Source organism: Coregonus clupeaformis, chromosome 10, assembly GCF_020615455.1.
Source record: "Coregonus clupeaformis isolate EN_2021a chromosome 10, ASM2061545v1, whole genome shotgun sequence".
NCBI lineage: Eukaryota > Metazoa > Chordata > Actinopteri > Salmoniformes > Salmonidae > Coregonus > Coregonus clupeaformis.
The window spans coordinates 37,718,048-37,744,884 of NC_059201.1; the positions used below are offsets into that span (position 1 = coordinate 37,718,048).

A 26,837-nucleotide genomic window follows, 5' to 3' on the forward strand; every position below is an offset into this window, starting at 1 on the left:
GCTGCATTTGTTCTTTGAAACCGATACGAGTAATGAGCACCAATTACATTCTTGACATAGTCTCTCGCATTTTGCCATCAGTTTCAAGACTCCATGATTCTATTGGTTGAGGGGTAAGCTAAGCTGATCCTAGACTTGTATATGCAGCTTTGACTTCTGTTAGAGGTGGTCTCATTCATCCTTAGCCTGGGAGCCAAACTGAATTCATGCTCTGTTTCACAGTTGTTTCACTTTCACGATTCATTCTGGACTGCCTCCAATAGACTCACTTGGACTTGGACCATCGAGAAATTAACCAGTCCAATCAGTGTCCTCTCAGAACTACTCAGCACTACATCCCCAATTGTTTGCCAATGTTTCTGTTCCATTGGATCCTCCTCCAGTTACTTTTGGTGTAGCAAGTGTGCACAAACATAGCTGGGGTGCCTCACACACACACCTCTGGGCCGAGGTTTTTCTGCATATCCAGAGGGACAGCCGCCTCCTCTGCCTCGTCCTCTAGCTCCCTCCTGTGTTCACAGGGGGAGGGGTGGTGCAGTTCCACAAAGACCTTGTAGACGGAAGCCCCTGTGACTCCTCCCACCAGGGGGGCAAGTACAGGTACCCACCACCAGCCGTTACCTGCCCTGCACAACAGAGAGCGAGAGAGGGAGTGTGGAGATTGGTTACAGTGGTCAAAGTCAGTCAAAAACTAACAAAAATAGCTTTGGGGAGTTTTGTCGTACATAATTATATATTGTATTATTTGGCAGCCATTGATCTGGATTTGAAGGAGCTGGAGCAGTTTTGCCTTGAAGAATGGGCAAAAATCCCAGTGGCTAGATGTGCCAAGGTTTTCAGTTTTTTTGTCTTATTTCTTGTTTGTTTCACACTAAAAATAATTTTCATCTTCAAAGTGGTAGGCATGTTGTGTAAATCAAATGATACAAACCCCCCAAAAAATCCATTTTAATTCTAGGTTGTAAGGCAAAAAATAGGAAAAATGCCAAGGGGGTGAATATTTTCGCAAGTTGTTGTTGATCCATCCTCAGTTTTCTCCTATCACAGCCATTAAACTCTGTAACAGTTTAAGGTCACCATTGGCCTCATGGTGAATGTTAGGAAGGACACCTGTATCTTTGTAGTGACTAGGTATTGATACACCATCCAAAGTGTAATTAATAACTCCACCATGCTCAAAGGGATATTCAATGTCTGCTTTTTTTATATTTTTTACGCATCTACCAATAGGTGCCCTTCTTTGCGAGGCATTGGAAAACCTCCCTGGTCTTTGTGGTTGAATCTGTGTTTGAAATTCACTGCTCGACTGAGGGACCTTACAGATAATTGTACAGTATGTGTGGGGTACAGAGTTATGTTAAACACTATTATTGCACACAGAGTTCATGTAACTTATTATGTGACTTGTTAAGCACATCTTTACTCCTGAACTTATTTAGGTGTGAATACTTTCTGAAGGCACTGTAAGATAAAAAGCCCTTGCAAGACTAGCAGGCAAGGTTGGGGTCAATTCACTTTTCAATCCACTCAGTTCTGAAAATGGCCAATTGACTTTTGAATTCACAAATTGAATATAAATGAAATTACTGGACTCCCTGAACCAAAACTGAAAACTGAACTGACCCCCACCGGGTCTTACCCCCCACTCCCCTCAAGTCTTACCGGAACACCTCTGGCCCCCAGCCTGCTATAGCGGTGAAGATTCGAGGTCCCAGGTCGCGGCTAGGGTTGATAGCGTATCCGCTGTTGCTCCCCAGAGAGACTCCTATGAGCAGTACCAACAGGCCCACAGCGATGGGCTCACCCCCCGATGGAGCAGGCTGGTTCCTTTGGTCAGACAGGGCCATCAGGCACAGCAACAACATGGCCGTGCCGATCACCTGGAACGCACACAGCGAGAAAGCGGGCATTAGGTTGATATGTTTAATGTCTATGAGAGAGGAAAACAACCATGATTGACACTATGGGGCCGAATCAGACTTAGGAAATGTATGCCTTTTTTAAGCATTCTGATTTAAGCACTTCTCAGTATTTAGTACAATTTCAGACACCATATGCATGTGCGTAACAACATGGTTTGCGGGTGTGGCTCCCTTGCGTGCACTGAATACGCTTAATTCAAACCAACCAAAAACACCTACTGGGTTGGCCAATTTGATCAGATAGTTTTTCTTCAATATGTTTTTCTGTTCATTCATCTAAAGCAATCCCTCTAAATACTGTGTACCTTGAATTTGAATTTGATCGGCACAACATTAGAATGTAGCCTATGGAAAATGCATTCAGAATGGATATAAATTAAAGACAGTCGTCAAAACATGCATTTTTATCTCTGTTCAGAACCCATGTGTAGATTTCAAAACACTGATATTTCACAATATATATGTTTAGGGAAGTTTTCATGAACCCTAGGCTACTTCATGGAAAGATTTGGAGAGCCTTTACGCAAAAAAAAAAAACAAAAAAACTGTTTTGATTCATTCTGAAAATTGCCACATTCAGTTCTTCACCCCATGTTAATGTTGGAGGATTAGTGCACATATAATTATAATAGGGAGAATAGTGTACAATAGTATACCCTGGCCCATTGCCCACACTGACCATGGAACTTAAGGTTACCTAATGTATGGGGTTCTCAAAGTGGGCTACTTCAGGGGTCTGTGACATGTTTTAATGTATATTTCATTTTTTAAATGAATATTACTAACAACAACAGATTAAACAACTTTTGTCCAAGGGATCAGTGGAATAAGTTTAGATGGTTTAATACAATACAATGTAATATTATTTTAAAAAACAATTTATGTTCTTAACCCTGGGAAACATGGGCCAAACATAAAACATAAAATGCATTGTAACGGCAAAGTTTTCTTTCTGCCTCATGGCAAAATGGGTAGAATTGCAGGATATTAGCTCTAAAGATGCAACAACAAAAAATCTCTCTGCCCCATGAGAAAATGTATAGAATTGCAGAAAATTAGCTTGAAAACTGCAAAAAAAATTCGATAAGAGGCAGGCCTTTAAAATGTTCCTCCCAGACTTGGTTCATCCGGCCATGCACTGCCGAAGTCATAGTAACACTCCTTGTATGCTATTCTTATCTTACTGAAGTTGTGTTCTCAAATCGAATCAAAATGTATTTGTCACATGCGCTTTGCAGTCATGGGCGGTGCATTTGCCATACCTAGCAGTGATGCAGCCAGTCAAGATGCACTCAATGGTGCAGCTGTAGAAACTTTTGAGGATCTGAGGGCCCGTGATAAATATTTTCAGCCTCCTGAGGGGGAAGAGGCGCTGCCGTGCCCTCTTCACGACTTTGCGGGTGTGTGGATCATGTTAAGTCCTTAATGATGTGGACGCCAAGGAACGATTAGTTACCGGAGTGTAACTCCAGTTCTATTAGTGGAGCGGAGCCCCATAGGGGAGCTCTGCTCCTAGTGGTTTACCCTCTGCCCTAAGGCAGCAACAGCCTGAAGCAAAATTATGCACACACCTGCAGCCAATGGGAGCACAGGTGTCCCTATAAGAGGGGACGCCTCCCCTCAATCAGCCTCCCGAGATATTATCTTCAGCGAGACTAGAGAGGGTCGGCAGGGCCTTAAGTCCTATGGGGCTCCGCTCCACTCATAGAACTGGAGTTACACTCCGGTAACTAATCGTTCTATATCGTGGAGCTCCGCCCCATAGGGGAGCTCTGCTCCTAGTGGTTTAAGGCGGAGCGTAGCGCTCCAAAATGTACTCCCTGCCGAGCCTAACACTTCCCATTAAAAAATGAAAAGGTCAAGCCTAGCAATGGCCGCAACCAATTCCCGCGGTACTGCAACTAAAAACCCCTACGAGCGTCACAATATACCGCGTCATCGGTTAAAAACCCGCCCCACCTAGTTCAATGGCACTGCCAATGACTAGTGGGCAGATCACCAGAATAGAAGCTACACTAATCTGTACTAGCAGATAGATGTGCCTCAATATCCTGTGAAAACACCACCGACCACTAATGGAATGACACCAAGTGTCACTCTACATTATGTGCACAGTAGACCACCTCACTCACTCAATGGAATCCCAGAGATTAGTAGGCAGGAACAAAATATAAGTCATACTAAACTGAACAATCAGATAGATGACCTCACATTCTGTCAATTCAATACATGTCTCTACTATACTGACCCTGTCAGTCAAGAGTCATGCCACAAGATATGCTTTCCATCCAAAGCGGACCTGATAGAAACCTGTGTCCATCGTCCTGCTTTTCTCTCTTCTAGCTCAAGATTCCCCTTCAGCTATGCTGAGTACAATCGAGCCAGAGAGATAGAAAGCCTATCTATCAAAAAACATGTTTTCCTAACCAAAGCGGACCTGATGGGAACCTGCCCATAGTCCTGCTTTATCCTCTCTTCCTGGCTCAAAATCTCCTTTCAGCTTTGCTGAATACAGACCGAGCCAAAGAGTTAGAAAACATATCTGTCCAGAATATGTCTTCCTAACCAAAGCGGACCTGATGAACACCCATGTCCACAGTCCTGCTTTTCCCTCTCTTTCTTGCTCAAGATCTCCTTTCAGCCACGCTGAGTACAGATCGAGCCAAAGAGTTAGAAGGCATATCTAATAGATAGAAACAGAATATGTCTTCCTAACCAAAGCGGACCTGATGGACACCCATGTCCACAGTCCTGCTTTTTTCCCTCTTTCTTGCTCAAGATCTCCCTTCAGCCACGCTGAGTACAGATCGAGCCAAAGAGTTAGAAGACATATCTAATAGATAGAAACGGATAAATGGAGACGGTGTCGACCATGACGCTGCTCTACAAATATCCTCTACCCCTGTTCCTCTGAAGAGGGCAGTAGAAGCTGCTACTCCACGAGTGGAGTGAGCTCTGATACCCTGAGGCAGTTGTCGCCCCGCTGCCTAGTAAGCTGTCTCAATACCTTCACAAAGCCAATGAGACAATCGCTGTTTTGAAAGTGGTCTACCTAATGCAGCCGCACCGTGACACACAAACAGCTGAGGCGATGACCTAATCGCTGCTGTGCGCTCAACGTAACACGCCAAAGCGCGCACTGGGCACAGACAATGAAGCTTTTCCTCACTCCTCTCCCCATGAGGAGGGGGAGAAAAAAGCCCACAACTCCACGGTCTGTGATCTATATGCACTGCTAATAACCTTCGGCACAAACGCCGGGTTAGGACGTAACACCGCTCTGCTCAGATCGCCATTAATGGCAAGGCAGTCGGGTCTCGTCGACAGGGCACACAAATCACTGACACGCTTAGCGGTAGTCAAGGCGAGCAACAGTGCCGTCTTGATAGACAGCATCTTGAGGGGTATTTGATTCAATGGCTCGAACGGCGACTTACATAGCGCTTCGAGTACCAAGGCCAAATCCCACTGGGGCAGCGTAGCTCTAGGCATTGGCCTAAGCCGCCGCGTTCCCAATAAGAAACGTTTCACTAAAGGGTGGCTGAACACGTTCGTTCCGCCAAACCCCTCATGACCAGCTGAAATTGCCGCTGCAAACACTCTAATGGTGGAGGGCGATTTCTGCTTATCAAACATAAACTGCAGAAAAGAGAGCACACTCTCAACCTGACAGTTCATGGGGTCCACACCTTGTGTGTCACACCATCGTGAAAAAACGTTCCATCTGCTGGTATACATCCTAGAAGTGGAACCGGCTCGTGCACCTTGTATGGTTCTGATCACTGCATCAGATAACCCACGGCGCCTCAACCTGTCCCATTCAGGAACCAAGCCTTCAGTGGTTGGCCGATTATGGGCCACTGCCCTATCGAGCCTCCCGCCTGGGTCAACGCGTCCCGTCGATGTGGAATTGACCAAGGTGGCGCAATCAACATCTGACTCATCTCCGCAAACCACGGAGCCCCCGGGCGATCGGGCGCTATCAGTATCACTGACAGCCCCTCTGACCTCACCCTGGCTAGCAGTGGGAGAATGCAAGACAGCGGAGGGAATGCATACAGGAGAACTTTCGGCCACGGGTAGTGCGCGAATGCGTCTCTTCCCAGTGGTGGCTCGTCCTGTTCCCTCAGAGAGAACCATAGGGGACATTGCGCGTTCACGCGTGACGCGAATAGATCCACCTCGGCTCTCCCGAACTGTTCCCAAATTTGGAGAACAATGTCCGGATGCAGACACCACTCGTCGTCTCGAGGACCCCCTCTTGACATGAGGTCTGCTCCTACGTTCAAGTAGCCCGGAATGTGTGCTGCTCTCAACGAGCGAAGGTGCTTGTGAGCCCACAGCCACAATTCCTCTGCCGCCCGGTGGAGGGCAGGTGACCTGACCCCTCCCTGGCGATTTATGTGGGTTACTGTGGTCCGGTTGTCTGACCAGACCAGCACATCGCGACCCCGAAGGGTAGGCGCGAAGTGGGTCAGAACCAGTCGAACCGTTTCCAACTCCAAGAGGTTTATGTGACGACCTGATTGAGGCCATACACCTCCTATCGCTTGAGTCTGACATGTCCCTCCCCATCCAGTCAGAGAAGCATCTGTAAATACTGGGATGTAGGATGACACCTTGCCCATCGGGACTCCGTGCGTGAGAACGCTCGGATTCCTCCAATAGTCCAGGTCTGCTCTTAGCGAGAGAGGAACCACCACCAACCGATGACGTTGACGCACTGGGTCTAGTCTTAGTTGGGTGAACCATCGCTGTATTCTGCGCATGTGCAGGAGTCCCAGCGGGACCACAGAGTGGGCTGACGACATGAGACCCAAAAGTGACATGATCGACAGCGCCGTCACTGTGTGATTCGGACGACACTTCCTCAGGGCTTGCAACAATGCTACCCTTCGAGGGTCCGAAATTCGAGCCCTCATCATTACAGTGTCTAGCTGTAGCCTCGGGTAGACAATCTGATGACTGGGCCAGGGTGCGCTCTTTTTCCAATTCACAGCCAACCCCAGACGTGTGAGATGAATCACTGTCTGTGTTGTGTGAGTGAACGCCAGCTCTGCTGATGGGGCGAGAACCAGCAGGTCGTCTAGGTAGGCTAGTAGCCTTATCCCTTGACGACGCAGCAGCTCCAATGCCGCCTCCACACATTTGGAAAACGTTCGAGGTGCCAGGGCGTACCCGAATGGCATCCTCGTGAACTCGTATGCCACCCCTTGAAAGGCGAACCGCAGAAACTTCCTGTGACGCGATTGTATCGGCACATGGAAGTACGCGTCCTTTAGGTCTATGCTTGTACAAAAGTCTCCTTTCTGGACACATTCCAGTAGACGTTTTGTCGTCAGCATTCGGAAGGGTCGTTTGGTTATGCTCTCGTTGAGAGTGCGTAAATCCAAAATCGGCCTCACTCCCCCCGTCTTTTTGGGCACTAGGAAATAAGGCGAATATAGCCCTTTGTTCCTTTGCTCCCGGGGAACTACTGTGACCGCCTCCTTCGCCAAAAGTTCCGTAATCTCTGACATCAGAGCGGCCACTTTGTCCGGCGTTTTCATCACCGTCTCCACCACTCCCCTGAACGGGGGGTGGGGTTCGATGGAATTGGAGGGCATAACCCTTCTGCAACGTCTGTTCTAGCCAGCGTGAGAGGGTACAGCTTCGTTGCCACTGCCAGCAATGCAGAGAAAGCGGGCGCGCACGAAGCTGTGGTGCATCCAGTAGGAAGGACCTGTATTCCTCTATGGCCCTCGCCGCCGCTATTCCCCAGCACTGGGTTGGTGGAATAGCCCAAGGCGGGCCCCCCTCGAAAGGGAGAGGAAACATCAGCTCGTTCTGAAAGAATCGGAGGCCTTGATACGTCAGTTAGGTCTGTAACTCTAGTATTCCGGCCCTCCGTGAACGCAGCACGGTTTTGAGCTGCACTGACTGAGGTATTAACCTGAGACAGAGCGCCCTCCCCGGATAGCAATTGCGTCATCATGTCATTGTCTGACTGAGACTGCTGCTTGTCATGAGATCTGTCCACTGCAGTACTCAACAGAGTCTGGAAAGTGTGGTCTCTAACTGGTACCACAAGGTGGCGCCACAATACCTCTTTTTTACTGGTCTCATGAGGCTGCTCAACAGCACACTCTAGGTGTGGTGAGCTGCACTCAGAGTAGTGGGCATTGTTACGTTCTGAATTAACCGGGGGCGCCCATACATTGGTTACACCTGTAACTCTAGTATTCCGGCCCTCCGTGAACGTCGCACGGGTCTGAACTGTGCTGGCTGAGGCGTTAGCCTGAAGCAAGGCGTCATTCCCAGCTAGCGGCTGCGTCTTCATGTCATATTTAGACTGAGACAGCTGCCTGCTATGTGAGACCTTTACTACAGAGCTCCTAGGAGTCTGTAGTAAAATATATTTATTAGGTGAGCTAAGGCTACGCCTTGCTACCTTTTTCTCTTTCCTCTCCTGAGTGTGTTCAACTACGCACCCTTGGTGGGTTGAGCTACACTCAGGATGGTGAGAGAAATTCATAGGACGTGAAGTACTCTGCAATGTGTCATGGAAGAAAGGCTCTTTTGTGACAATGTCAGTGGGAGCCAACTCTTTATTCACATAACAACAATAAACATTTCCCTCCATGCCCTGAACAGTAGGGTGGGGGGGAACAGTGGGCTCTGTCGCGTCCAGCGCCGAGCCGTCATCCGTCCTCTCCCCCTCGTCCCGTCATTGACGCCGTCGTTTCTGGCTGATCTTCTGGTGTTGCCAGGACGGTTTTGTAACGACCTCTCTCGCCGGCGGAATCGTCGCCACCACCGTCGTCGCTGGAGGGGCCGAGCCCGCTCGCCTGCTGTCGGTGGTAGGCGCCTGTCGCCTGGCCCGTCGCCTCCCTGTAGTTCTACTGGGTGCGTTAGAGGTTGAGGGGTTAGTTGAGGCCCTGCTAAAATTGCCTGCCAATGGCAGGTGTTTAGCCAGGTGCTTTCTCTCTTCGTCAAGCTTACCAAAACGTTCCGTCGCCTCCTTAACGGCGACCCCAAAGAGGCCCTCGCTAGAGACGGGAGCGTTTAGCAGCGAGGCTCTGTCCGTCTCCTTTATGGCTGTCATTGACAGCCAGAGGTGACGTTCCATGACCACCGAGGTGGCCATGGACCGGCCTGCGCATATCGCTGACGCCTGTGTCAAATGAAGAATAGTGCCAGAAATCCTGGACGCCTCTTCAATCTCCTCGCTGGTCAACTCAGACCTACCCGTTGTTAGACGGGATAGGGAGGCTGCGAGGAGGGCAATGTTGTTAGCCGCTGACACAGCCTGGGCTCCCAGCGTAAAGGACTTCTCAGCCAGCTGTGCTGTGAGTCTGTCCTTTTGTGCTGGCAAGGTGGCTTTCTTGGAGGCCGCCCAGGGACTCGAACCCGGCACTAGATACGCCGCCATGGCGCTCTCGAGCCTAGGGATTCCCTTAGCAGCCCACTCACGTCCAGCCACTCTCGTGAATAGGGTGTACACTTTGGCCGGCGAATGCGCCGCCAGGGGTGTATCCCATGAGCCCTCGACATATTTTCCGAGGGAAGGCATAGCAGGAGCCATCGGCTCAGCTGCCTTCCTCGGTCTAGAGTAGGGGCCGCCCTCCATCATGTCGACCTCCACGGGGGGAGCAGGGGGCAGCGCTATCTCGAGTCGATTGGCGGCTCTCTCAATGAGTTCGGGAAAGTCCGCACGCAGAGAGGCCGCTGCGAAGGACAGGGCTGCTGACGTAACAGAGCCCGTGTCGTCATCGCACAAGAAGCCTTCAGATCTCACACTCCCCATAGGGAAGGGGGTCTTGAAGGTTGGTGCCAGAGGGTCGGATTGTTCCATTGGAACATCCATCTCTGCGTCTCTCTCCTTGTCATCCCCTGAGCCAGCACTGTCCGACGACGCCTCTGAAGCAGAGGCGAGAAGAGACAGTACATCCTCTAGGGGGATATCCTCCCTAAAGAATGCCCAACGCTGCTTCCTCACCTTCATAGGAAGGAGGGCGCAGGAGGCGCAATTAAGGGGATTGCCGGTCCCTTCCTTGGCATGCTGCGGCCCCAAACACACGAAACAAAGGTCGTGGGGGTCCGCAGATGCCATAGAGGAGCATCGGCACTGAGCCCTGAAAAGGGCTTTTGGGGGTGGAAAATCTCCTGGTGTGCTCATTTTAGAAGACGTCGATGGCTGGCTCATCGACGGCGATTTCTTCCTGAGTCTTCTCTTCTCTTCTTGGCTTCTTCAGTCTAGTCGTCCAGTCGCTGAAGATAATGGGAGGCTGATTGAGGGGAGGCGTCCCCTCTTATAGGGACACCTGTGCTCCCATTGGCTGCAGGTGTGTGCATAATTTTGCTTCAGGCTGTTGCTGCCTTAGGGCAGAGGGTAAACCACTAGGAGCAGAGCTCCCCTAAGGGGCGGAGCTCCACGATATAGAACTTGAAGTTCTCGACCCGCTCCACAACAGCCCAGTCGATGTGGATGGGGGCATGCTCTCCCCTCTTTCTCCTATAGTCCACGATCAGTCCACGTTTTGCTCACATCAGCCATTGAGAGCGAGATCACATAGCCATCCGGAAAAAGAGGGGCTTTCACACAAAGCACAATGTTATATTCCTCGAAGCGAACATAAAAGGCATGTAGCTCGTTTGGGAGTTCTGCATCGCTGTGCAACTCATGGCTGAGTTTCCTTTTGTAATCCGTTATCGTCTGCAAGCCCTGCCACATACGACGAGCGTCGGCGCCGGTGTAATAGGATTCCAACTTCCTCCTATATTATCCTTTTGCATGTTTGATGTCTCATCGGAGTTCGTAGCGGGATTTCTTGAATGCTTCCATGTCCGTGTCCTGTTCCTTGTAAGCGGTAGCTCTAGCTTTTAGCCCAGCGTGGATATTGCCTGTAATCCATGGTTTTTGGTTTGGATATGTTCTTATAGTCACTGTGGGGAAGACATCGTCTATGCACTTATTGATGAAGCCCGTGACTGTTGTCGTAAACTACTCAATGCTATCGAATGAATCCTGGAACATATCCCAGTCTGTACTAACAAAACAGTCTTCTAGACTCGTGTCTGCTTCATCTGACCACTTACGTATTGAGCGCATTACTGGTACTTCCTGTTTGAGCTTTTGTTTGTAAACAGGAAGCAGGAGAATGGACTCGTGGTCAGATTTGCCAAAGGTGGTACAAGGGAGGGCCTTGTATGCATTTCTGTGGGTAAAATAAAAGTGGTCTAGAGTTTTTGTTGGTAGAAGTGAGGTAGGATGGTTTTAAGTCTCCATGAGTTAAAATCTCCTCCCACCAGAAACGCTGCCTCTGGGTGAGCGGTCTCTTGTTTGTTTCTGGCCCCATACAGTTCGTTGACCGCCAGAGTGGTGTTGGCTTGGGGCGGGATGTAGACACCCGTGATAATTACAGATGAGAACTCTCCTGGTAGATAACAGGGTTTGCAGCTTACCATTAGGTAAAATAAAAGTTTGAGAACCGCTGGTGTAGAGGGCAATTCCACGATAACGGAATTACGCTGAGACTCCGTTTTTTTTACTTTAAAATGGATGCCAAACACAACCATTTATTTCAAAGTTTAACAAACCATACAACTCTATGCACAATGATTACTTTTAACAATTTTGACAGAAACATTTACAAAAACACATTTTGTGGAAGATCTGTGCAGATGCAAACTTTGGTAGCAGAATTAAAGTAGAATCTTCCTCAGGTTTTTATGAGACCGTTTTCCAAAAACTCTTTTAAATATTTGCTCCAAATTAAGATTAAAAGATGTCTGAAGAAAGAATGGGATGTTAGCTATAACATGACACCTTGAGTTAAAAAAATATATTTTGGTTATTGAACTACAGAAAGTGAAGTGGATTTACACCTGGTAACAGAAATAAGGTAACGGAATTACATCATGGGTCCCTGATCTGTACTGCACAGAAATGCATCATTGTGGATATGAATGTCATTCTCATGTTTCACAAGTTTGGACATCAGAGTGCAGCACAGTAGAGCACAGGTCTTACGCTTCGATCACACCGACAGCGTCATTGCATTTTGGTACACCAGAAGTACATTCATTTCCAATGGAACGCTGCGTTTGCCTTGCAGCATTCCATTGCAGAGGCAGTTGCAGTGGGTTCTGTGTGGTGCATACGTTGGATTTATCGAACGTATGGGTCAAACTGTATGCGTAGATGGCTTGACGGAAATGGTAGCAGAAGGTGAATGTTTAACTTTTGTTGCACACATATCCAGATGATGCTGCGTACTATTTTGCGCAATGACGCTATCGGTGTGATCAAGGCATTAATGTAACTCTGGCTCTATGATATTATGAATGAGGTCTCTCACTTTAGGTAACGCCTCATTAGGGGCGGAGTCTAGGAAGATCCAATCTCACAACGTCCGTTGTAGACATACAGGAGCAACGGCCAATAGTGGACCACTGCACTTCCTATATAATGGTCTGTAGTCTTCTCCAATCTTCACTTCTAAGTACATGTTCGTCTTCCTTACACAAACCGTCAAGAGTAACAAGGTGAGAGACAGCATAATATCATAGAACCGGGGTTACATTAGGTAACCTTAAGTTATTTTTTAAATTTGGTCTCTCACTTTGGGGATATAGCCAACCCCCGTAGAGCTCATATACTCTCTGAAGCCAAATCTAGACAGGATCAACCCTCAGAAGTCCTGACACTAAGCACCGTATGCGCTAATGAAGGCGCAGTGACATCCAGTCGGTAGAACCTCATGAAGATATGGGAGGTACCCCAACATGCCACATTGCAGATCTCTTGAACAGAGATGCCTCTGAACAATGCCCATGATGTAGCCACACCTCTGGTGGAGTGAGCCCTCAAGCCCTCCGGAGGTGTTAAGCCATTGCTGTTATATGCCATTATAATAGCCTCCACTATCCAATGGGATAAATGCTGTCGAGAAATGGGCCTCCCTGCGTGGAAAGGTGGCCAAGAGACAAAGAGCTGATCGCTCTTTCGTAGGGCTCTCATCCTGTCCATGTAGATGCGCAATGTGTGCACTGGACACAAGCGCTGGAGACAGGGGGCAGGTAGCCTAGCGATTAAGTGTATTGAGCCAGTCACCAAAAGGTCGCTGGTTAGAATCCCAGAGCCGACTAGGTGAAAAATCGGTCCATGTACCCTTGAGCAAGGCACTTAACCCTAATTGCTCCTGTAAGTCGCTCTGGATAAGAGCGTCTGCCAAATGACTTAAATGTGAAATGAGACACTCTTCCTCCATGGAGGAGAAAGGCAGTGGGTGAAATGCCAACAGCTCTAAAATGAGGCGATTATAAGCACTACTATCTTAAGGCACAAAAGAGAGGTTAGCTTGTTAGGTAACCTTGGATAACCCTGGGGCAAAGTGTAGGCACGAGTGGTGGACTGACACAACTTTTGTGGATGTAATGGCTAAAAGTAAAGACTCCAACACCATAATTAAGTTTGCCGACGACACAACGGTGGTAGGCCTGATCACCGACCACGATGAGATAGCCTACAGGGAGGAGGTCAGAGACCTGGCAGTGTGGTGCCAGGAAAACAACCTCTCCCTTAACGTGATCAAGACAAAGGAGATGATCGTGGACTACAGGAAAAGGAGGGCCAAGGACGCCCCCATTCTCATCGATGGGGCTGTAGTGGAGCAGGTTGAGAGCTTCAAGTTCCTTGGTGTCCACATCACCGACAAACTATCATGGTCACACCAAGACAGTCGTGAAGAGGGCACGACAACGCCTATTCCCCCTCAGGAGACTGAAAAGATTTGGCATTGTTCCTCAGATCCTCAAAACGTTCTACAGCTGCACCATCGAGAGCATCCTGACTGGTTGCATCACCGCCTGGTATGGCAACTGCTCAGCCTCCGACCGCAAGGCGCTACAGAGGGTAGTGCGTATGACCCAGTACATCACTAGGGCCAATCTTCCTGCCATCCAGGACCTCTATACCAGGCGGTGTCAGAGGAAGGCCCTAAAAATTTACGACAGGATATGTACGCTGCTCCACAACAGCAGTTTGTGGGCTAGACTAGTCCGTGCAGGAGCAGAGATCGGGTGCCACCCTGGAGGTTGATGTATTCCACTGCAGTCATATTGTCTGATCTGATCAGGGCATTACATTTCTGAATAAAAGGCAGAAATTGCTTTAGGGCTACAAGCACCGTAAGCAACTTGAGGTAGTTGATGTGAGTGAGACAGAGCTGTAGGTCACAATCCGATCTCAACTCTGCCCTTGTAAAATGCCCTCCACCCACCCTATGAGAGATTGTCTGTCGTCACCACCTTCCTCACAGCTACTACCCCTAGGGGAGAGCCTTTGGCGAAGCTCTCCAGTGGTGGAGAGCCGCAATGCAGGACGATGATACCGTTATCCCTCGTTTGAGGTGACAACAGGGACACAAGCGTTGGGATTACTGAGATGGTGGAGGCCATCAACCCCTAGTATATGGAGAACTGTTGTAGCACCCTCTGGTGGCGTTATAGGGATTTGCCTTTTGGTTATACTCTTGTGATGTGCCCTTTACGAAAAGTTTTAGTGCAACAGTAGTACCTTTATTTGAAAAGGCAGTGAACCCGGAACGGGGGCAGTGTTCATGGCAACTGAAACCTTGTCTTCATCAAACAAGGGTGTCGAGTGGAGAGCACTCGGGGAGGAAAGTGGGCTGCCTCCATCTTCCCTGTGTCTAGACACAAAATGATAGGTCGCAGCAAGGGAAAAGGGCTCTGACAAAATAGACGATAGAAATAGATGATAGAAATAGTAGGAACCAGAGAATGTCAAAGCATATAATTCAAACATTCAAGAGTGCTCAAAGGTTAAATTTGGCGTGACTGTCATTGTGCAATGCTTCGCATCGTCATCACATGCTCCAGGCTGCAGTAGCCTACCCATTTGGCTTGCATCTCCAAGTTTCATAACTGCAAGTTAAAAGGCCATTAGGTCACAGCATTTTTTTACTTCACTTGGAACAAACAGGTTCGCTCGACCTTATTCATGGTTTCCTCATGCGTAAAAGTGGTGTTATTATGAGGGAATTAAGTCAAGGTCAGAATACTCATATCTGTAGACAGATCTCTGCCACACCTACATTTCTGTGATCTCTGGCACGTGTTTCCCCATGCTTAAGTTCAAGGTCAGACTACGCATTGAGAGAAAAGTGCATAAAAAGGAAATTAAGTTCCATTTACGTGCACATCACTTGGGTCTGAATTCCTCCCTATGTGCTTAATACCTGGCTACACACAATTAACACACATACACACACACACTTGGTGAGAAAAGGGAGAGATAGCTTGAGTTGTCCTCCGTCAGTGGGAGATGAACGTCCACAGTAAAATATAGATCAATGGGTAAACTGGCTTGACAAACCTGTTCAACAGGTGTCTTTATGGGGTAAAATTACCCTTTTCCTGCTTACCTGGTCTAGGAATCCAGCATGAAGTGAGAGGTATGGTGCTGGGTAGGTAGCAAAGATCCCAGCTGTAGCCTTAGGGCCAGACACAGTCAGATTCCCTCCACAGTAGTGGTAAATGGCATCTGGAAATACAGTGACGAAGCAAGTTTCACAACATTGCACAGCACCTCATAACCATATTCAACCAAAACACTACTTCTATCTGTAGGATTTCAAGTGTTAAGGTTGGGAAATGTACATGTAGCTCAAACAATAATATTGAAACAAACATTTCCGGCCCTCATAGTGACATTTAATGCAAACAAGCGCTTCCTTGTACTGGCTGTATGATTTACCAAAGTGAACTGGTCATTGTCTTCTATGTTATCATTACGTTTTTACCATAGTAAAGGGAGTATATGGTCCCAGCCGCCAAGAAGGAGCCTATCAGCTGACTGAGGATATAGACGGGCAGCATCCTCCAACCCAAACGACCAAAGAGACACATGGAAAATGATACTGCTGCGTTCATATGGGCCCCTAGGAGGGAGAGGAAGAGAGAGAGCGAGAGAGAGAGAGAGAGAGAGAGAAGTATTTTCCTTTTGCACTTAAATGTGCTGTATAAGAGGCACCATTCATGAAAACGATTTAAAACATTACCCATGACAAAAGGAGGGGTGTTGTGTTACGTACCTGAGACCCTCCCGCCAATATGCACTCCCATAGTCACACCCAGGCCGAAGCCCAGGTTGACACTGAGGTATTCTCCGAACGCACCCAGTCCAGTCACGACCTGCGCCACAGAGCCCAAGCCAAACACCTTGAATATAAACACAACATAAACACAACCCGTCAAAAACAGACATCCACAGAGGCAGTGGGAGAATTTATTACAATCATGTATTATAGCTGAATACATCCAAGCTGGTTTGTGGGTCTACATAATGTATTCCTTCTGGTGCATTTGGATTCAATTACTCAATTAAACAAAGGATTACTGTTAAAGTAAAAACATGTCACTTCATAAAACTTCCAACAAGCTTTGTCACAAAAACACATGCCTTTAAAGGGGGGCTGAACTTCCTGATTTAGCCTCTGTTTCAATTCATAGATTTGGGTCTTGGATGCGTGCTTTGATGTGAGTGTCTCTGGCAGTGGTGTCATGCCCATAGGGGGCACAAGAGCATGTTCCCCCTCAGATTTGTCCATTTTTTGTTCTTTTTCTGATGTTAAATTAATTATTAAACGTAAACATTATTGTTTATAAAAAAATCTGCCAGCGGTATTTTGCGGAGGGGGCACACTGACTGGACCAGGCCAAGAGTACCCCCCCCATTCTCCCCAGTAAGTGGTTCCTTCCAAGGTGCACCATGGAGCAAAGACACAGCATTTGATTTGATTTTAGCTGCCGATGATGGGCAGGACTCACAGGCGGTATGTTTGTAAATGAATTTGATCTAGCTATGTAACCTATTGATTCCTTCTTGATGAATAAATAAAACTAAAATGTTTTGTTTTTTCAATGTAATACTAGCCACCTAGCCATTTTATGAAGTTGGCTTTAGCTAGCTAGCTAGATAGGTTCCCAATCTCCCAACCTCATAACTAGCTACCAAGCCATATCAGGCTATTAATCAACTTAGAGTAGTTTTCTAAGTACGGTATCTTAGCTGGCACGCTGCTGGCAAAGTTGCTAGACTTTAGAAAAGTGTGTAATTACTAAATGTACTCAATAAGACTCACATTCCTTTCAACCTTTTATCCTGATTTTAGGGGGATACAGACTGCTCAAGAGGTATGCAGAAACATATTTGGTTTAAATGTAATCTGGCACCTTATGATAATATCATGACATTTGTGTGTTAATTATGATGCCATGATATGTGCCTGTATTGATGTGTGGTATGATCCCATGTACTGTGTTGTAATTTGGATGTAACATCTTAGGCATGTTATTGCAGTATATTTAGATGTGTGATTTACAACAGTCAGAATGACACACTCATTTAAATGAAAATTGAACAGGTAAAGAGGTATGCTTAGATAACATATACAGAAAAATATACTTTTTTTTTTAAACATATAATTAGACAGAATGATTATGGCTCTAGATTGCAGAAAAAACCTGTTTCAGGTGTTTGAAAAATGCTAAATGCTCCAACATCCTCCCTCCATCTTACATTTACATCATTTAGCAGACGCTCTTAACCAGAGCGACTTACAAATTAGTGCATTCAACTTATGATAGCCAGTGGGACAACCACTTTTTTTTTTGTGGGGGAAGAAGGATTACTTTATACTATTCCAGGTATTCCTTAAAGAGGTAGGGTTTCAAGTGTCTCCGGAAGGTGGTCAGTGACTCCGCTGTCCTGGCGTCGTGGGGGAGCTTGTTCCACCATTGGGGTGCCAGAGCAGCGAATAGCTTTGACTGGGCTGAGCAGGAACTGTGCTTCAGTAGAGGTAGGGGAGCTAGCAGGCCAGAGGTGGATGAATGTAGTGCCCTCGTTTGGGTGTAGGGTCTGATCAGAGCCTGAAGGTAAGGAGGTGCCGTTCCCCTCACAGCTCCGTAGGCAAGCACCATGGTCTTGTAGTAGATGCGAGCCTCAACTGGAAGCCAGTGGAGTGTGCGGAGGAGCGGGGTGACATGAGAGAACTTGGGAAGGTTGAACACCAGACGGGCTGCAGCGTTCTGGATAAGTTGAAGGGGTTTAATGGCACAGGCAGGGAGCCCAGCCAACAGCGAGTTGCAGTAATCCAGACGGGAGATGACAAGTGCCTGGATTAGGAGCTGTGCCGCTTTCTGTGTAAGGTAGGGTCGTACTCTGCAAATGTTGTAGAGCATGAACCTGCAGGAACGGGTCACCGCTTTGATGTTAGCGGAGAACGACAGGGTATTGTCCAGGGTCACGCCAAGGTTTTTTGCACTCTGGGAGGAGGACACAATGGAGTTGTCAACCGTGATGGCGAGATCATAGAGCGGGCAGTCCTTCCCCGGGAGGAAGAGCAGCTCCGTCTTGCCAAGGTTCAGCTTGAGGTGGTGAACCGACATCCACACTGATATGTCTGCCAGACATGCAGAGATGCGATTCGCCACCTGGTTAGCAGAAGGGGGAAAGGAGAAAATTAATTGTGTGTCGTCTGCGTAGCAATGATAGGAGAGACCATGTGAGGATATGACAGAGCCAAGTAACTTGGTGTGTAGAGAGAATAGGAGAGGGCCTAGAACTGAGCCCTGGGGGACACCAGTGGTGAGAGCATGTGGTGCGATTCTCGCCCCGCCACCTGGTAGGAGCAACCTGTCAGGTAGGACGCAATCCAAGAGTGAGCAGCGCCGGAGATGCCCAACTCGGAGAGGGTGGAGAGGAGGATCTGATGGTTCACAGTATCAAAGGCAGCGGATAGGTCTAGAAGGCTAAGAGCAGAGGAGAGAGTGTTAGCAGTGCGGAGAGCCTCCGTGACACAGAGAAGAGCAGTCTCAGTTGAATGACCAGTCTTGAAACCTGACTGGTTTGGATCAAGAAGGTCATTCTGAGAGAGATAGTAGGATAGTTGGCTAGAGACGGCACGCTCAAGAGTTTTGGAGAGAAAAGTAAGAAGGGATACTGGTCTGTAGTTGTTGACATCGGAGGGATCGAGTGTAGGTTTTTTGAGGAGGGGTGCAATTCTCGCTCTCTTGAAGACGGAAGGGACATGGCCAGCGGTAAGACAAAGGGTGGCGGTCTCTGTATATTTGTAAACAACAGCTGGTGTACAAAATCAAATACTAAGGAAGTCTCGAGGTTTTGCTCGCCTGAGGTAGAGTATCTTATGATAAGCTGTAGACCACACTATTTACCAAGAGAGTTTTCAGCTATATTTTTCATAGCTGTCTATTTACCACCACAAACCAATGCTGGCATTAAGATTGCACTGAATGAGTTGTACAAGGCCATTAATCAACAGGAAAACGCTCATCCAGATGCAGCGCTCCTAGTGGCCGGGGACTTTAATGCAGGGAAACTTAAATCCGTTCTACCTAATTTCTACCAGCATGTCAAATGTGCAACCAGAGGGAAAAAAACTCTAGACCACCTTTACTCCACACACAGAGACGCATACAAAGCTCTCCCTCGCCCTCCATTTGGCAAATCTGACCATAACTCTATCCTCCTGATTCCTGCTTATAAGCAAAAACTGAAGCAGGAAGCACCAGTGATTCGGTTAATAAAAAAGTGGTCAGATGACGCAGATGCCAAGCTACAGGACTGTTTTGCTAGCACAGACTGGAACATGTTCCGGGGATTCTTCAGACAGCATTGAGGAGTACACCACATCAGTCACTGGCTTCATCAATAAGTGCATCGATGATGTCGTCCCCACAGTGACCGTACGTACATACCCCAACCAGAAGCCATGGATTACAGGCAACATCCGCACTGAGCTAAAGGGTAGAGCTGCCGCTTTCAAGGAACGGGACTCTAACCCGGAAGCTTATAAGAAATCCCGCTATGACCTCCGACGAACCATCAAACAGGCAAAGAGTCAATACAGGTCTAAGATTGAATCATACTACACTGGCTCTGACGCTCGTCGGATGTGGCAGGGCTTGAAAACTATTACAGACTACAAAGGGAAGCACAGCCGCGAGCTGCCCAGTGACACAAGCCTACCAGACGAGCTAAACCACTTCTATGCTCGCTTCGAGGCAAGCAACACTGAAGCATGCATGAGAGCACCAGCTGTTCCGGACGACTATGTGATCACGCTCTCCGTAGCCGATGTGAGTAAGACTTTTAAGCAAGTCAACATTCACAAGGCCGCTGGGCCAGACGGATTACCAGGGCGTGTACTCCGAGCATGTGCTGACCAACTGGCAAGTGTCTTCACTGACATTTTCAACATGTCCCTGACCGAGTCTGTAATACCAACATGTTTCAAGCAGACCACCATAGTCCCCGTGCCCAAGAACTCTAAGATAACCTGCCTAAATGACTACCGACCCGTGGCACTGACGTCTGTAGCCATGAAGTGCTTTGAAAGACTGGTCATGGCTCACATCAACAGTATAATCCCAGAAACCCTAGACCCACTCCAATTTGCATACCGCCCCAACAGATCCACAGATGATGCAATCTCTATCGCACTCCACACTGCCCTTTCCCACCTGGACAAGAGGAACACCTACGTGAGAATGCTATTCATTGACTACAGCTCAGCATTCAACACCATAGTGCCCTCTAAGCTCATCACTAAGCTAAGGATCCTGGGACTAAACACCTCCCTCTGCAACTGGATCCTGGACTTCCTGACGGGCCGCCCCCAGGTGGTAAGGGTAGGTAACAACACATCTGCCACACTGATCCTCAACACGGGGGCCCCTCAGGGGTGCGTGCTCAGTCCCCTCCTGTACTCTCTGTTCACCCATGACTGCATGGCCAGGCACGACTCCAACACCATCATTAAGTTTGCCGACGACACAACAGTGGTAGGCCTGATCACCGACAACGATGAGACAGCCTATAGGGAGGAGGTCAGAGATCTGGCCGTGTGGTGCCAGGACAACAACCTCTCCCTCAACGTGACCAAGACAAAGGAGATGATTGTGGACTACAGGAAAAAAAAAGAGGACTGAGCACGCCCCCATTCTCATCGACGGGGCTGTAGTGGAACAGGTTGAGAGCTTCAAGTTCCTTGGTGTCCACATCACCAACGAACTATCATGGTCCAAGCACACCAAGACAGTCGTGAAGAGGGCACGACAAAGCCTATTCCCCTCAGGAGACTAAAAAGATTTGGCATGGGTCCTCAGATCCTCAAAAAATTCTACAGCTGCACCATCGAGAGCATCCTGACTGGTTGCATCACCGCCTGGTATGGCAACTGCTTGGCCTCTGACCGCAAGGCACTACAGAGGGTAGTGCGTACGGCCCAGTACATCACTGGGGCAAAGCTCCCTGCCATCCAAGACCTCTATACCAGGCGGTGTCAGAGGAAGGCCCTCAAAATTGTCAAAGACTCCAGCCACCCTAGTCATAGACTGTTCTCTCTGCTACCGCACGGCAAGCGGTACCGGAGTGCCAAGTCTAGGTCCAAAAGACTTCTCAACAGCTTCTACCCACAAGCCATAAGACTCCTGAACAGCTAATCATGGCTACCCGGACTATTTGCACTGCCCCCACCCCATCCTTTTTACGCTGCTGCTACTCTGTTAAGTATTTATGCATAGTCACTTTAACTCTACCCACATGTACATATTACCTCAACTACCTCAACTACCTCAACTAGCCGGTGCCCCCGCACATTGACTCTGCACCGTTACCCCCCTGTATATATAGCCTCCCTACTGTCACTTTATTTTACTTCTGCTCTTTGTTTTTCTCAACACTTTTTTTTGTTGTTGTTTTATTCTTACTTTTTTTGTTTAAAATAAACGCACTGTTGGTTAAGGGCTGTAAGTAAGCATTTCACTGTAATGTCTGCACTTGTTGTATTCGGCGCATGTGACCAATAAAATTTGATTTGATTTGATTTGATTTGAAGGATGAGTTGATGAGCGATGTGAGGTAAGGGAGAAGGTCTTCGGAAATGGTGTGGGGAAGAGAGGAGGGGATAGGGTCAAACGGGCAGGTTGTTGGGCGGCCGACCGTCACAAGTCGCAAGATTTCATCTGGAGAGAGAGGGGAGAAAGAAGTCAAAGCATAGGGTAGGGCAGTGTGAGCAGGACCAGCGGTGTCACTTAATAAATGAGCATCGGATGTCGTCAACCTTCTTTTCAAAATGGTTGACGAAGTCATCCACAGAGAGGGATGAGGGAGGGGGAGGAGGAGGGTGATTCAGCAGGGAGGAGAAGGTGGCAAAGAGCTTCCTAGGGTTAGAGGCAGAGGCTTGAAATTTAGAGTGGTAGAAAGTGGCTTTAGCAGCGGAAACAGAGGAAGACAATGTAGAGAGGAGGGAGTGAAAAGATGACAGGTCCGCAGGGAGTCTAGTTTTCCTCCATTTCTGCTCGGCTGCCGGAGCCCTCTTCACATACTTTGTTTGTACTTTCACTCTGCCAAAACAGTACACAGTTACAGTACTCACCCTTCTAGATAACTTGAAACGGTCTAACCAGGTCTTGTGTCTGGAAGTAGCCTAGACTAGCTAACAAGCTAGCTAACTTCCTTCGCCAATTAGCTTCAGCCAGCCGGTGTGCCACCATGGCAAAGTTGGTTTGACTTTGGATAGCCTAGTGGCGCTAGTTAGGGACCGTCAATAAATTATACAATGTAAATGTGACAATATTTTTATGTTGCACATCTTTTAGCTGTCTCATTACATGCTTTAAATATTTGTATCTGAATTTCTACAATTTATAGTTGTTTGAGGTTTTTAAGTCATTGAAATTTGGAGCTATTAACATTTAAAATGTACATTCTGTAATTTACTGATGGTAATTATTACGTCTTATCCTTGAAATCTGTCACCTCATGAGTGATGTACTTAATTAGTTATAAAAATATAATCAGCTTAGGGGGATGCGGTTATTGTATGAATATTGTATCATATGTAGGTTACTAAGGTAATTAACTACTTCCAACCCACACATATGCCCCAAGGTTACTCTTACATATTTACATTTTAGTCATTTAGCAGATGCTCTTATCCAGAGCGACTTACAGTTAGTGAGTGCATACATTTTAATACTGGCCCCCCGTGGGAAACAAACCAACAACCCTTGCGTTGCAAGCGCCATGCTCTACCAACTGAGCTACAGGGATCTTTTGGATCAACTCCCCAAAAATACTTTCACTGATTACTAGTAAATTCGTTTTTGAAACCAAATATATGATTCAATGCCAACTGTTTAATTTGATTAGTTTCCAAACATATTCTTCAGTAGCCACACTATCATAACCAAGCATTGACTACCGTAAAATAGAAACCATATTAGGCTCTTTAGTATCAAATGTAATTATGCCAGTATCATTACAGATGCTAGCAGTGAATACCAACTACAAGATACCACTTTAACTGGAATGACATTAACTCTCATGGGTGTGCAAAAATAACCAACTGAAAGCCACGACCCCAGTAAGCCATGCCTCCAACTCTTCTGATAGGCTACATTTCCCCCACCGCAATTCAAAGCGAATGCGCATGAGGTGTTGAAAGCATTTTAGAAGCTTTCATTCAATTAAAAAAATCACATTGATCTGTAGAATTTGTTATTTGATTTCAGACACATTTAATAGAATAGGTTGAACGAACCAAAGCGTAATTTTCAATCATTCCAATTAGTAAAAGCACTTCAGATTAACAACAGTGTCGTCCCACTTTTTACAGTGTAGGTAAATCACAAAGGAAAGGGAAAGCTCCTTATACAATTACTGTATAGTAGTAAAGACAATATCCCACTACTACCACGTGTGTGTCTTCTGAGTGTGTCCTAAGCTCTAAGAATAGAATTTGTTGGCAGGCATGTGACAAACAGGCAGCAGACCCCAGCTATGAGACTATTGACTGCTTTCCCTAGGGACCCAAGACCACATGTCTGGGACTGTGTGTGTGAGAGAGAGAGGTGAGAGAGAGAGCGAGTGCTTGCGGCCAACTGGCCAGCCATGTTATCACAGGGTCAAGAGCATGACAGTGACAACCAATGCCACATGATAAGCATCTACATGGGGAGCTTATTGCATCATGCAATTTGTATAGGAATTCCAAGCAGAATCAATCTGGAATCAATGAATAGAGACACTAGTAGTAATACTAGTAGTAATAAACTAGTAATACTAAATACCTTTAAATACAACATTTTATTAATTTATTTGTCATTCTTTTTTTATTCATTTATAATCCTCGTCTTTCTGGAAATATGCAACAACCAAAACATATTACATGCAAATGTAAATGTAAAATTCAAATAAGCAAGGGAGTAACGGCGAGGCCAGACAGACCCGTGGATGTGGACACCAAATTACAACGGATACATGTTGCTCCGTGCGTGTGTGAAGTTTGTGACGTAAAACGCCTCCTCTTTTCTAATTGGCTAAACGGACGATTACGTTTCCGTCGGCCCGTCAAAACTTCAACTCATCTGAACTTTTTGTCCGTGAAAATAAGTTGACGGTCAACGTATGACTCCCATTGAGAAATTATTAGAAATCACGGATACGGATAAATCAACGGGCCAGTCTGGCCTCGCCCGTAAGAAGTGAGAGGTTGATGGTGTCCTCTAACCCTTTCTCTCTCTCTCTTTCTCTCTTTCTCTCTCTTTCGCTTACCATCATGACATAGGTGCTGAGGGTTTCTGCGAGTCCCACTCGAACATATTCATTTATCACCCAGATCTTGGACAGTTTTCTACTTCTTCCATGCTCTTGAACGCTCCCCTGCTCCATCGCATGCATTGATTATTTTATGTTTCTCTGTCTGTCTTCTATGCCCGCTGCTTGTCTTTCTCTTATTTTCAGAGAGTCACACTCAGTCCTTTGTAGTTTGTCAATGTATCTGGAAGAATTTGGGCAACGACCCTCAAAATCGCAATCGACACACAGCCTTGTTTGTATCTCTTTCTCTTTCCACTTCCCTTTCTCTCGCTTCCTTTTCTCACTGGCGTGGTCATCACTCATGGTTTGTATTTTATGGCCTCCTTTCTCCTCCCACCTTCCCCCTCTCACATACCCTCTTTCCTCCACACACACAGTCACACACACACCCTACAACGGACCAATGTCTGGGAGGGGTGTTTGCTTAAGGGGGAGGGGCAGAAAAACAATGTGGCTTGTCACAGAGAAATCTTCCAAATCCAATGTGCCGAATACAACAATATTGTATGCTTACTTAGGAGCCCTTTCCCAACGATGCAGAGTAATAAAATAAATAATAATAACATAAAATAAATTAACGCTACTCCTGAGTGGCGCAGTGGTCTAAGGCACTGCATCGCAGTGCTAACTGTGCCACTAGAGATCCTGGTTCGAATCCAGGCTCTGTCGCAGCCGGCCGCGACCGGGAGACTCATGGGCGGCGCACAATTGGCCCAGCGTCGTCCAGGCTAGGGGAGGGAATGGCCGGCAGGGATGTAGCTCAGTTGATAGAGAATGGCGTTTGCAACGCCAGGGTTGTGGGTTTGATTCCCACGGGGGGCCAGTATAAAATATATATATATATATATATATATATGTATTCACTAACTGTAAGTCGCTCTGGAAAAGAGCGTCTGCTAAATGACTAAAGATGTAAAAATGTAAATGTAAATAAATAAAAATACACAACAATGAAGCTATATACAGAGAGTACCAGTACCAGATCAATGTGCAGAGGTACGATATATTTGAGGTTGATATGTACTTGAAGGCATGGTATACAGTGGGGAGAACAAGTATTTGATACACTGCCGATTTTGCAGGTTTTCCTACTTACAAAGCACGTAGAGGTCTGTAATTTGTATCATAGGTACACTTCAACTGTGAGAGACGGAATCTAAAACAAAAATCCAGAAAATCACATTGTATGATTTTTAAGTAATTAATTTGCATTTTTTTGCTTGCCATAAGTATTTGATCACCTACCAACCAGTAAGAATTCCTGCTCTCACAGACCTGTTAGTTTTTCTTTAAGAAGCCCTCCTGTTCTCCACTCATTACCTGTATTAACTGCACCTGTTTGAACTCGTTACCTGTATAAAAGACACCTGTCCACACACTCAATCAAACAGACTCCAACCTCTCCACAATGGCCAAGACCAGAGAGCTGTGTAAGGACATCAGGGATAAAATTGTAGTCCTGCACAAGGCTGGGATGGTCTACAGGACAATAGGCAAGCAGCTTGGTGAGAAGGCAACAACTGTTGGCGCAATTATTAGAAAATGGAAGAAGTTCATGACGGTCAATCACCCTCGGTCTGGGGCTCCATGCAAGATCTCACCTCGTGGGGCATCAATGATCATGAGGAAGGTGAGGGATCAGCCCAGAACTACACGGCAGGACCTGGTCATTGACCTGAAGAGAGCTGGGACCACAGTCTCAAAGAAAACCATTAGTAACACACTACGCCGTCATGGATTAAAATCCTGCAGCGCACGCAAGGTCCCCCTGCTCAAGCCAGCACATGTCCAGGCCCGTCTGAAGTTTGCCAATGACCATCTGGATGATCCAGAGGAGGAATGGGAGAAGGTCATGTGGTCTGATGAGACAAAAATAGAGCTTTTTGGTCTAAACTCCACTCGCCGTGTTTGGAGGAAGAAGAAGGATGAGTACATCCCCAAGAACACCATCCCAACCGTGAAGGTGGAAACATCATTCTTTGGGGATGGTTTTCTGTAAAGGGGACAGGACATCTGCACCATATTGAGGGGAGGATGGATGGGGCCATGTATCGCGAGATCTTGGCCAACAACCTCCTTCCCTCAGTAAGAGCATTGAAGATGGGTCGTGGCTGGGTCTTCCAGCATGACAACGACCCGAAACACACAGCCAGGGCAACTAAGGAGTGGCTCCGTAAGAAGCATCTCAAGGTCCTGGAGTGGCCTAGCCAGTCTCCAGACCTGAACCC

The 26,837-nt window shown here is 47.1% G+C and overlaps 1 protein-coding gene across 1 annotated transcript; it reads right to left on the reverse strand.

Moving 5' to 3' along the window:
• Positions 1-38: 38 nt before the first annotated feature.
• Positions 39-24,963, reverse strand: aqp7 (aquaporin 7). The gene is made up of 6 exons (XM_041888618.2): positions 24,565-24,963; positions 16,019-16,145; positions 15,728-15,865; positions 15,350-15,468; positions 1,663-1,880; positions 39-626 (listed from the first exon to the last, which is right to left on the reverse strand). The coding sequence occupies exons 1-6, from the start codon at positions 24,688-24,690 to the stop codon at positions 428-430; spliced, it is 927 nt and encodes a 308-aa protein (XP_041744552.2). The 5' UTR covers positions 24,691-24,963; the 3' UTR covers positions 39-427.
• Between the last annotated feature and the right edge of the window lie 1,874 nt (positions 24,964-26,837).

Coding starts and splice junctions, on each gene's coding strand:
- aqp7 (XM_041888618.2), bottom strand. CDS start 24,690: ATGCATGCGATGGAGCAGGGGAGCGTTCAAGAGCATGGAAGAAGTAGA. Junction 16,146..24,564: donor TCAGCACCTATGTCATGATG/GTAAGCGAAAGA, acceptor TTTATATTCAAG/GTGTTTGGCTTGGGCTCTGT. Junction 15,866..16,018: donor TATTGGCGGGAGGGTCTCAG/GTACGTAACACA, acceptor TCTCCCTCCTAG/GGGCCCATATGAACGCAGCA.